The 12,386-nt window shown below is 42.4% G+C and overlaps 1 protein-coding gene across 1 annotated transcript in view; it reads right to left on the bottom strand.

Annotated features, from left to right (window-relative positions):
- LOC143132864 (ATP-binding cassette sub-family C member 12-like) overlaps positions 1 to 12,386 on the bottom strand; it is a 34,158-nt gene that overhangs the window by 5,346 nt on the left and 16,426 nt on the right. The window contains exons 4-13 of the mRNA XM_076292687.1: positions 10,773 to 10,920; positions 10,343 to 10,579; positions 8,713 to 8,889; positions 8,303 to 8,450; positions 7,161 to 7,309; positions 6,158 to 6,265; positions 5,824 to 6,012; positions 5,240 to 5,311; positions 4,431 to 4,555; positions 2,960 to 3,032 (exon numbers count right to left, since the gene is read on the bottom strand). Of these exons, the coding sequence (XP_076148802.1) occupies positions 2,960 to 3,032; positions 4,431 to 4,555; positions 5,240 to 5,311; positions 5,824 to 6,012; positions 6,158 to 6,265; positions 7,161 to 7,309; positions 8,303 to 8,450; positions 8,713 to 8,889; positions 10,343 to 10,579; positions 10,773 to 10,920 (1,426 nt within the window). The remainder of the gene's footprint in view (positions 1 to 2,959; positions 3,033 to 4,430; positions 4,556 to 5,239; positions 5,312 to 5,823; positions 6,013 to 6,157; positions 6,266 to 7,160; positions 7,310 to 8,302; positions 8,451 to 8,712; positions 8,890 to 10,342; positions 10,580 to 10,772; positions 10,921 to 12,386) is intronic.

Genomic DNA, 12,386 nt, shown 5'->3' on the forward strand with positions numbered 1-12,386 from the left:
AACAACCCTGCTCAAGTCGAGAACTACCGCCCTGTCTCACTCCTGCCTTTCCTATCCAAAGGCATTGAACGAGCAGTCTCCAAACAGGTCTCTGACTTCCTTTCACAGAACAACCTTCTGGATCCAAATCAGTCTGGATTCAAAAGCGGCCACTCTACCGAAACGGCTCTGCTGTCTGTAACAGAAGCCTTAAAAGAAGCCAGGGCGACCGCTCGGTCATCAGTACTCATTCTGCTTGACTTATCGGCTGCCTTTGACACGGTTAATCACCGCATTCTTCTCTCTATAACATGGGAATCTCCGGTTCTGCTCTCTCCTGGTATGAATCCTACCTCACAGGACGCTCGTTTAACGTATCATGGCTTGGTCAACTATCTGCATCTCACCACAGGGGTCCCCCAGGGCTCAGTGCTGGGCCCCCTTCTCTTTGCTATCTACACTACCTCCTTGGGACAGATTATCCGTTCACATGGCTTCTCATACCACTGCTATGCAGACGACACACAGCTCTATCTGTCCTTTCCACCTGATGACCCCTTGGTTTCAGCACGGATCTCAGACTGCCTCTCAGACATAGCTACATGGATGAAGGCACACCACCTCCAGCTGAACCTCTCAAAGACTGAACTGCTGGTCCTCCCAGCTAAACCTACCATACACCACGACATCAACATCAAATTTGACTCCCTGTCTGTTTCACCTACCAGGACTGCAAGAAATCTAGGAGTTGTTCTCGACAACCAACTGAACTTCTCAGATCATGTTGCCTCAGTCGCCGGTCATGCCGTTTTGCACTCTACAACGTACGGAAAATCAGGACTTACTTGACTCAAGATGCTACCCAACTCCTGGTTCAGGCGATAGTCATCTCAGGACTCGACTACTGCAACGCCCTCCTGACAGGTCTCCCAGCCTGCGCAGTGAAACCCTTTCAGATGATCCAGAACGCGGCGGCGCGCCTGGTCTACAACCAACCCAAAAGGGCACATGTTACCCCGCTGCTCATCCAGCTACACTGGCTACCTATGGCGGCCCGCATCAAATTCAAGGCTCTAACCCTTGCCTACAAAGTAGTCTCCGGTTCTGCTTCCACCTACTTGAATGCCCTCATATAGACATACACCACCACCAGACAGCTGCGCTCCTCAGACGAACGACGTCTAGCTCTACCACCGGTACGCTCAGGCCATTCTCATCTGTTGTTCCTCGCTGATGGAACACACTGCCAGTTCCTACAAGGGCAGGGACATCCTTCTCCATTTTCAAAAAACTCCTGAAGACCCAGCTCTTTACAGAACATCTCCTCTCATAGCACCACTCACAACAAGTCTTGCTGATCCTAGCACTCACCAGCCGTCTTGAACTGAGACGTAACAGCACTCACCGATGCACTTATTCGTACTGTACTCTACTGTTTTTAAACTGTTCTTTAAATTGTCCTAAAATTGTTGAGAATCGCTTTAAAACTTAAAATTGTTACCATGTTGTAAGTCGCTTTGGCTAAAAATGCGTCAGCCAAATGTAATGTAATGTAATGTAATGTAATGTAATGTGTGCGTCTATTTGGCAAGGCCACTAGCTGTCATGGTTGCGTTGTTGCTAAAGGAAGGCAAGGCAGGTGTCAAAAGTTAAAAAATAAATGGAGATGGGCAGCTGTTGGAAACGGGGGAGAACTAACAAGCCATGGTGTAAAGAAATTAAAGTGCCAGGGGTTTGCTTTTGCGCGGTTCGCTGCAAGAAAATTGTTTATGGATGCAATAGGAAAACGTTTTAGCACGCCACCAATCAGAAGACCGCCATAAGGTTAACGTTCGTGCACTTCAGGACATCTTCTCTACCTGGTGCAACTAGCCACCACGACAGAGGTAGGCTACGTTTATCTATGGCTGACCGTTTTTACGTTTAGAAAGTAGGCTACGCATGTTCTTTCATAGCGCAACACGACCGGTCCCTCACCATATCGCAACCTCTTGTCAACCTTATACAATCTGTTGCTGAAGACAAAAGCACCGTCTCCAGATTGTCGTTATCAAATGCGCAGACCTCCTGCATGAGCACACACAGACTGAGAGACTTCTCATTGGAAAACTGAGTTGTCTGTAAAACTCAAAATTACCATGTTTTCATTAAATGCGGATGAGGCAACAAATGGAAATATGAACAATATCTAGAATGTTATGATTCGTTACTTTGATGAGGAAATGGGAAGTCTTGCAAACTTGATTTTATAGATTTTACTTGGTGTTGAATTGCATATTAACAAGAAAAAAATCTAAGAGTGTGTTAAAGCCTTTCTACAATATTGCTGCAGTAGAAAAGAACAGCAATGGCTAATCAGCAATGGTCAGGGATGGTACTAAAATATATTTTTGTTCATCAGGAAAACTCAATCTCAATCAAGAACACTCAATTCGCCTTATTCACATGGCGGCCATTGGCGGCTAAAACGAGGCTACAGGGTACACAAACCATAGGATTGTTATGTTCTATGCATTCACCTGTAGGTGGCATTAATTATATAGTAAGTGTACCCTGTAGCCTCGTTTTGGTTTAAACAATGGCCGCCGTGTGAATAAGGCGAATACTCCCTTTACTTTGCTGTTTGCATGTTTTTGTACATTAAAAACCAATAGGTCGCAACCGCAAAAGGGGTGCTATCTCTAATAGGTAGATATGAACAACTTATGACTTATGGCCTGAAAAAAGTTCAGTCAAACGATTTTTTTTCACTTTAATCCCTGCGTTGGTAAACCTCACTCCCCGTCACCTCAAGAGTGCTGCTGGCATGCGAGCTAGTAGCCTGAGGTGCTACTGTTCGCGGGGCCTGTGCAGGGCTGACCCGTGCAGGTTCAACACAACGCAGTTTGCACACACACACTTAAAAGACATATACACATAACAGACAGGCAAACACACACACAAACACACACACACACACTTGGGTGTGTATACTACTCACCTCAGTTTCATCACCATAGTAGAGTATGGCCAAGTCTGGCTTGAGGGAGCATACGTTGATGACGTCATTATACCTGTGAGAGAACACACACACACACACACACACACACATGGAATATCTGGGACCTAAGACTTTTCCTGCACATTTATAGCCTACTTGCCATAATGTAGCCTGTTATGTTGACACATTTGATGATTTAGGATAGCCATATACTGGTAGGCTATGTGGAGAGGATTACTTTCTCTTTGGAAAACACTGGTTTCTACGCTCTGTTGATAAATGAGGGCCATTGTGTCTACATTGACCCTTGCACCACCACCACTTAAGCAATGTGTGTTATTCTGCAGAGACAATGTAAGGGTCTGCCGGACCTCTGTGAAGTTACTGTTACACAAAATGTAGGAAGACTGGTTTTGTTCAATCAGCCTTCTCATTCAGAGCAGTAGAAAAGTGGAACTCTCTAATTCTCTAATATCATTTTCTACTTTCGGTCCATTCATGGAATGGACTTTTAGGTTGCTAGGTTACTGGGACGCTGCAGACTGACGCCACTCCGTCTGGCTTGTTTTTGTTTGACTTTTAACAAATTTTATGATTTATTATAAATATTCATCAGATCAACCTATTGTATTATTTAGTTTAGTTACTTTGGTGTATATTTTTGTTATTTTTATTGCATTTTTCCCCGTGACAAATCAGTATTATTGCCTTGCCCTGGGACTGTCACTGCACTGAGTGGACGATAACGTTACTGCTACTTACAACGCTACACTACGCTGAGGACTTCAGCGGTATGGCTTCTCTATCTGGTGGATGGCTGTTCTTGTTTGCCATCTCTCCCTCTTCCATCACGTCTGCTATCTACGGACCTGTTTCTGGGTATCTAGCCGGTTGACTGACCAGCTAAACTGAGGTTTGGTGTGACTGCGCCAATAACGTTAGCCCATTACAACGCCACATTTCAGACTGATGATTTCAAGATACGTGTTGGAGCTTGTGTTTTGGCAATGGGGGGGGGGGGGGGGGGGGGGGTAGCTCAACTCAACCAAGTGTCTCACAACCTAACAGGATAATTCCTATTAAAGGGGTGATAGAATGCCAAACCGAGTTTACCTAGTCATAACGGCAGTTCTGTATGTAAAATAAACATACAGGGAACTTCAAAATCCCATTGTCACCTCCTTCCTATGGAAATCTTTTTTTATTATTGCTTATAAATGTTGCTTATTTTGCTTTAGTTTATTTGTACATCTCACTATAACAATTGTCTACTATTTATTTTGTTGTTATATATGTTGTTTTGTTGTTTATTTTATATTATAATCTCTGAATCACTGAAAATGAGGACTCCCTACAATGAACTTCCGAGAATAAAGGTTGGATGGATGAATTTATTCATGTGATGAGAGTGTATGTGTGTGTGTGTGTGTGTGTGTGTGTGTGTGTGAGAGAGAGTGTGTGTGTGTGGTACCTTTGCTGGTTGAAAGGCTGTCCCATGAGGATGTTGTCCCTCACGGATCCGTGGAAGATCCAGGCCTGCTGGGAAACGTAGGCAAATGTCCCGTCTGCAATCACGGATCCCTTCACCAGGTGCATCTGAGAACACACACACACACACACACACACATCTCTGTTTCAATCTTTCACATACAGTAGATCTCTGTTTCTCGAGTCACCTACTGTCGGTATGGAAAAAAACCCCGAAAACAATCGGTTCTACCTATCTGGAGTTGCTACAGTCAACAGCTAGAGCAACTCCTGAACATGCCCCAAAGTGTAGTACTGTAGCTGCCTGGCAGCTCTAGCTGTTGGCTGTGGCCACTCCAGCTAGGTAGAACCGATTGTTTTGGTTTTTTGGTGGTGTTTTGTATCAAAAGTACTAGATGACCTCGAGAAACAGAGATCTATGTGAAAAATGTAACAATTTTCCAATTAATGTTGATGGCATATGGTCATGTAAAAGACAGATAAACACACCTGCCATCTAGGCCATGCACTTTTGATCTAAATACAAGATTAATAACACTTGGTTATATTTATTTTTTGCAGTGTGCAAAATGATTGAAATAAGAAAATCCCATCAATGTTTATGGGCTGCCTAGGTATGGAAACGTGATTAACATGTGATTTCAGAAAATTATCTTACATTTGCATGATACATACACGTTACTTGTGATGCATGTACTACATATTATTAGAAACATCACCGACTGACAAACGGTCGACTCAGATTCCATTTCCTGTAGCCCTCCATATCTATAGCCGCCTGCATTTATTTACCTGTTCTAGGACGCTGGATATGAGTGATGTTTTTCCACTGCCCACATTTCCACAAACTCCAAGCAGGTTTCCCTGGAAAACCAAAAGATTATGTAAGTCATGTGTAACGGTAGCCAGGATGTACGTTGTGTAAACCTCCCTCCCGACGCCTTAAGACTTGTGCTAGTGAGCGTTCTAGCAGCCTGGGCTTTTAGCTCGATTACTAGCAAGAAGCTAGTAGATTCCTGCTTGATAACCCCAAACTAACTAAAAACTAACATCCATGAAGTCCACTCTGTCACACCACCGTCAGTCCAGTCACACAAAACATTATCAAATAACAAAAAAAAATTATTTGAGAAAATATTGATGAATCGATTTGTCAACTGATGAAGGTGGGGGTTTACTGTATATCCTCCATCTGTGTTTGTAAAAAATCTCCTTGGTAAAGGTGATGTTTTTTGCAACTAGTCCTCCATATGACTCAATGCTCAGATTCAATAAGAATATTTTTTGCCCAAAATTTTTGAAGTGACAATGTGCGTTTCTGGTAGAATATACAGACACATACACACACACACACACACACACACACACACACACACCTTGGGCAGGGTGAAGCTGATGTTTCTGAGGGTGAGTTTGTTCTCTGAGGTGTGTGTTTCATTGTTCGTGTTCTCAGGTGAGTGGTCAGGTGACTTCCAGCAGAATGAGGCGTTCTCCATCACCAGAGCCGCTCCTAGCCCCTTCTTCTGGGTCAGATAAGACTCAGGGTTCTGCAGCAACAGCAGCTTCTGAGGACGAACACACACACACACACACACACCATATATATTACACACACACACATATCATATACACAGTACACACACACACACACCACATACACGTCATGTATATATCATGTTCGCACACACACACTACACATTTCATACAAACCTTGAGTCTTGAAAGGGACACAATGCCCTCCGCTAGACATTTGATAAAGTAGGGCATAAAGGCCAAATAGAAATTCATTGTGTTAAAGACAGCCATGATGGTGAAAGCCTGCAGAGGAGAGAAGAGGGAGAGGAGGAGGGAAAAAGAGAGGGAGAAAAGTTGTAAATATGGACAATCTACTGCAGCCTGCCTCCCTTAACAGTTCCAACAACCAACCTTTTCATGGGCACTTTTACTTCCATTTTAGAACACAAAATCCCAACTAGAGACGCTTGAAAATCTTGTTTATGTGAAACTAACAAAGGGTTTATTTATTTTGTATTTATTTTTTTAGAGATCAAAATTAACTTATCTTAACTTTTTTGTTAGGTTAGGTTTATGTTTCATTCAAGAGCTTGACAACTGTGATGGAATGAAATACAACGGTGGAAATCATATACCTTTTTTTGTTAAATGACTCATAGAAATGAGCAGGTCTATGGAATCAAAATTGACTCATATGTTTTGTACGTGTGTATGGCATTTTGAAACTGTAGAAATAATTTGTGACAGTGAAAATGATTCGTACAAGTAATCGTAAATATTATACACTACACTTTCAATCTATTCTACGAGTACAGATCGGTTTTACAGCTACAAATCATCCTACAGTTAGAAATAATTTTCCATTACAAATATATTCTACAGTTACCATTCAATGCTCTACATACAAAAAACTGTCCTACAGTTACGGATCTTTTTTGCAGGTACAAAGACTTTTGTCACATTGAGAATCAAAACAAAACAGAACAAAATAAAAACAAAATATATGTTTTACAAAATGATAAAGGAATGTCACTGTAATTGGTTTAATGGATGTTACGCCCAAAACTCACCCATGACTAATCAAGAAACATAAGAACAACCCTTTCGAAACCATGCACCTGGCGTGTCATCACTTACTCACTTTGAACCGAGAGAGCAAGAGAGAGAAAAAGAAAGAAAAAGAGAGGGGGGTACTGACCGTGGAGGGGTCCAGGGGGAGTCCGAGGAGTGTGTGTACAATAAACGTGAGGATGGTTGCAATGGTGGGGACGATGGCCGTGTTTGCAGTGTTCATACTCTGCACATAACCCGCCTTCTGGAGCAGGCTCCTCTCTTTCATACGGATTTCTACACACACACACACACACACACACACACACACACACACACACACACACACACAGAGTGAGAGAGAGAGAGAGACCTCTGAAACTGTAGGATGCCACACGCGGCACACTCAGGTTCATCAGAAAAACAATTTGTTTTTGATGACAACTTTGAACTAACTTTTCAGGTTCCAAACCAATTTATTTTAGTCAAAATGCTCAAAATGTTCAAAACGGTTCAACATGTTGAGCATTAACCAGAATGGAACCCATTCTCTTTTTGTGGAAAAGGCCTATATGTGATATAGTCCTGTGAGTGGATCTCAATGACAATTTTACTTGAAACCGAGGGGTAAGAAAAATTCCCAACATACACCGCTCACATTAGAAAAACAAGCACCAAGATAATAATAATAATAATTAGCTTTATTAACACCACTAACCACTAATAATAATTAGCTTTATTAACACCACTAACTACTCGGTGAGTTGCACAGTTTTGAAAACGAACGTTAAGGGTTGTTTTAAGGACATGTTTGTGCATGCCTGTAGCAACCACTCTGAAGTAGTCAAAATTTCGGTGTCCACCACTCTAATTCATCCCAAACAAACCAGAAAAGGGACTCAACGTGCTAAATACCAGAATTTTCCTTTAAAATCAATTATATAGGAAACAGAGCCAGTGCAGTTCAGCTAACACAGGGGTGATGTGCTCTCTCTTCTTAGTCTTAGTTAAAAGTCTAGCAGTAGAGGTCTGTATGAGTTCCAATTTCTTTGTTTTTTTGGGAGACCAGTAGAAAGTGCATTGCAGTAGTCTAACCTGCTAGAGATAAAGAAATGGATTTGTTTTTCTGCATCTTGATAAGTTAAAAAGGGCCGCACTTTGGCAATGTTTCTCAGGGGCTTGAAGCTTGACTCTGTATCTAAGAGGACACCTAGGCTTGTTACTTTTGGTTTGACCTGGTGTGCCAGGTTCCCAAGATAACGGTGTCTCGCTTTGATTTTGGTCTGGTACCTGTGATCTTTTTTTCGAAGGACTCTTCCCAGGCGTACATCTTGATGAGTTTGATGCAGGTGAGAACTTCATTCATGGTGTGCACTCGGCTGTCCGTTACCACAACAGCCCTCCTCCGAAAGACGTTTATCACCTTGGCAGCACAGAACTACAGCCACACACATTGTCAACAGGAAAGCACTTCAAACACACACAAACAAGTAGCATCAACAGATCCAATTATTCTGCAAAGGTGACAGACACAGAGGTATGTGTGTGTGTGTGTGTGTGTGTGTCTGTGTGTGTGTATTCATGGGTGAATGAAACCCAGATAGACTGAGATTCCGATGAGGGCAGTGTATCCGAAAACGTAGCAGGAGAGAGTGTGTGTGTGTGTGTGTGTGGGGGGGGGAGGGGGGGGGGGGGTGTACCTGTATGGGGATGAAGCCCAGGTAGACGGAGATTCCGATGAGGGCGGTGTATCCGAGGATGTAACAGGAGTAGGAGATGCAGAGCAGAAGTGCCAACAGCACGCCGGACAGCATATAGGAACCGTACACCACCGCCTCAAACATCCGGTAGCTGTCCACCGTCAACACGTTAATGATCTAGACAAAACACAACAGCTCAGAAAGTGTGTGTGTGTGTGTGTGTGTGGTATGTGTCAGGGCTTCTGTTGTCCGGTAATTGCCGGACATTGGCCTGAAAAAGAAATAAAATGTCCGACAAAATAAAATCTTTCCAGTCAAATTGTCCGATAGAATTTGGCTAATAATCCCATCCCCCTAACACAATCTGAATTTGAGAATAAGCTTAAAATGTAGAGGCCTATATTAAAGCAAGAATACGTCCTTTGGATATGTTTTAAAGGAACAGGCTCTACCGAAAGTTATTAAACAACACGGATATGCAGCATTTCAAATTAAGCGCATGCTTAAAACATCTGTTAAACAACGAACGGATGAGTGAGACGATTAAAACGTGGCCAGGCCCAAGCAGAATAGCCTAAAAGCTACAGACCCATGGCTACACTTGACATGCAACTGTGTTCTGTTCCCAGAGCATGCTTTCTCTGTCTATGATCTGCAGAGTTAGGGCCTCCTCGACGAGGAGATTGCTGGTCCGTGGATAATTTGCTGCACAATCAAATGGTATCATTGAACCGCGGACCGAAAGAAAAAGAAACTACAAATTTTCCAGAATAGAAAATATTTCTTAATATAGTGTTATCAAATAAAGAGTATATGCTGCATGACGCAACATTGACCCTCCCGCTGGATGCTGCGTAGCGCAACATTGACCCTCCCGCTGGATGCTGCGTAGCGCAGCATGCTTTTTATTTCATGTTTCTAGGTGCTACAGAGGCTTAGATATTACATTTTGGTAGACGTTGACAATTTTTAGTATGTTTTCAGAAAACCTTCAGGAAATAAGGTTATTTAGTCTAGAATGCCATAGGATTCTATAGGCGTTTTTAACAAGCATTTTAGGAGTAAATGGGTTAAGGGGTAGTGGTGCGAGCGTTCATTCAATGTGTGCGCGCATCTGCACAAGTGAACCACTGGAGATAACGTGGGTAGCAGCAACAAACAACGTAGCCTATTTAAAACAACAAACAAAGCGGATTCTTGCTGTCCATGAAAACAGCAGAGCCTGGCTAGATCTTTAAATTGACACTAGTTAAGCATGTTTAAGTAAGGCTAATGAACATGTTGCATTCTATACTGCCTGATTATGTCATTCTTTAAGCTACTGTCTCCTTGAATTTCCCCTTGGGGATCAATAAAGTATCTATCTATCTATCTATCTATCTAGTTTTCCTCAACTTGACTAATTAAGAAGCGATAATAGGATATTTGACCGGCATATCATCAAAATGTCCAGTGTCACTTTGACCGGCACCATTTTTTTCAAGCGGAAACTCTGGTGTGTGTGTGTGTGTGTGTGTGTGTTTTTGTGTGTGTGTGTGTGTGTGTGTGTGTGTGTGTGTGTGTGTGTGTGTGTGTGTGTGTGTGTATGTGTGTGTGTGTGTGTTTGTGCATGTGTGTGTGCGTGTCTCACCTGTCCCACAGACACCCCGGTGATGATGCGCATGTTGATGATCTTCCTGAAGGCGAGCATGGAGAAGGCCCCTTTGACGCGAGTGGCCGTGCGCAGGCTGATGGCCCATGTCAATGAATATAGGAAGGTTCTGCAGACCTCCGAGCTGAACAGGGCGAAGCACATCCCCAAACCGTAGCTCAAAGAGTACTGACCTGGAGTGTCCACATAGCTCAGGATCTCATACACCAACACAGCCTGGGGAGAGAGAGAGAGAGAGAGAGAGATGGCATTACAGCATATTTCAAAAAAAGGCTTTTAAATGTGTAAAATAGGACAGTCTCTCTTTCTGATGTAAGAAATTAAAATGGCTCTGTTTCTGTCTGTAACAGTGTACAATGGGTGTAGGGGCTTCAAATGGGTGAAGATGTGTGTGATTGCAAAGACGTACCGGCCCCAAGAAGAGCGCCCCCGTCAGGAGGAAGGAGGAGAGGACACTGAGGATGAGGCGGGTCCTCTGGAAACGCAGCATCACCCTCCCCAGAGACGCTTTCTTCAGTCCCACACGAGACACCTCCTCCTGCCACAACCGCTCCATCCTGACAACAGACACACACACATATATATATGGATATATATTACCCACACAAACACACACACACAAACCGCACTCGCACACACACACACACACACACACACACACAGACACACACAGACACATTTAGTAAAAAGAGATATAAAATTATATAAAATGGAAAAGATGAGGCACAATCAAACCTTGAGGAGAAGCAAATATTTCCACACTTACATTTAGTACTTTATAATGCCCCCCTTCACCAATAAAAGGGTTGTTAGTGTTCTGCAAAGTTACAGAATTAAAAGCAAGGGGCCGTTTCTGCTTAAAGATTCTCCAGATCGTCCAGATTCCTAGGTCCTCTCTATTGCATCATACCATTTTTGCATCACACCATTTTTATGTTGATCTTGACCAATGCTTTTTATGACATTGTCCTGCTGGATGACCCACGTCTAGCGTATCGGCAGAAGCAGTCAGATGGCGATGGCTATGTTATGGAGCTTGTGATGTCAGGCCCCCTAAACAGGTACACTGACTGGAGACACAGCTCCACAACATCACAGACCCTCCATCAGATTTATCAGTGGGCATGGGGTTCTTTTCACGCCAAACCCACTTTGTGTTTGTTGCCAAAAAGATCCATTTTCTTTTTATGTCACCATCACAAATCATGGGGATTACTATATGAAGAGTTTGGTTTCAAAATGTTATATCTGTTTTAAAAAACATTACAAAGTCATGTTATTTAATTGTGTATTTCAGGTAATATCAATCAGATTGCAGTTGTGTTGTTTTGATTGAGTAAAGATAAATCAAATACTAATATACTCAATTACAGTTTTACTGAAATTACTAGGAAAATAAAACGTAAAATAATATTTATGAAAATTCATTAAAATGGTGGCGTTTTGGAACCAAACTATTCATATGCATGTATCTATCTCTGTAGATGTATTAGTGAAAGAGACCAAAGGATGCTTTTCTATGTATTCAATACTGTGCATCAACTTTGCTTTGTCTGTCATTTGCTCTCTCCATGTCACAACTTTCTAATAAGGGACCGTTCGTTATTTATAAACGGGGTCACCGGAGGAAAATAGGGGAGGGTCATGTCTTTTTATTCTTTGTTGAGGGGAGGGTCACCTAACTTTTTTTTTGTCTAGAAGGGAGGGTCACCCATCTTTTGTATTAATGAAAACAGCAAAAAATCAAAGTGGCTTGTTTGATTGTTGATTTCTGTCGCCATATAACGTTCTCTTTCGTTCCATAGCTCTGTCAACATTGAACAATGAAAATAAGGGAGATTTCCCGGGTTTCTCACGCAAAATACGGAAAATGTCAACATTCGTCCCCATTAACGTTGCAAGGGTTGGAGCAACAAAGTAGCCTACTTTATTCACGCCTAATAGCCTATATCCATTTGGTCAACTTTATCCAGCCCTAAAAAAGCTAAATTTAACTTTGGTTTAGGCCTACTTGTAGTTTACC

Source organism: Alosa pseudoharengus, unplaced genomic scaffold (genome assembly GCF_046254945.1).
Source record: "Alosa pseudoharengus isolate Yale_2024_CS ecotype anadromous, Long Island Sound unplaced genomic scaffold, YU_APseudo_1.1 YU_APseudo_1.1_scf_19, whole genome shotgun sequence".
NCBI lineage: Eukaryota > Metazoa > Chordata > Actinopteri > Clupeiformes > Clupeidae > Alosa > Alosa pseudoharengus.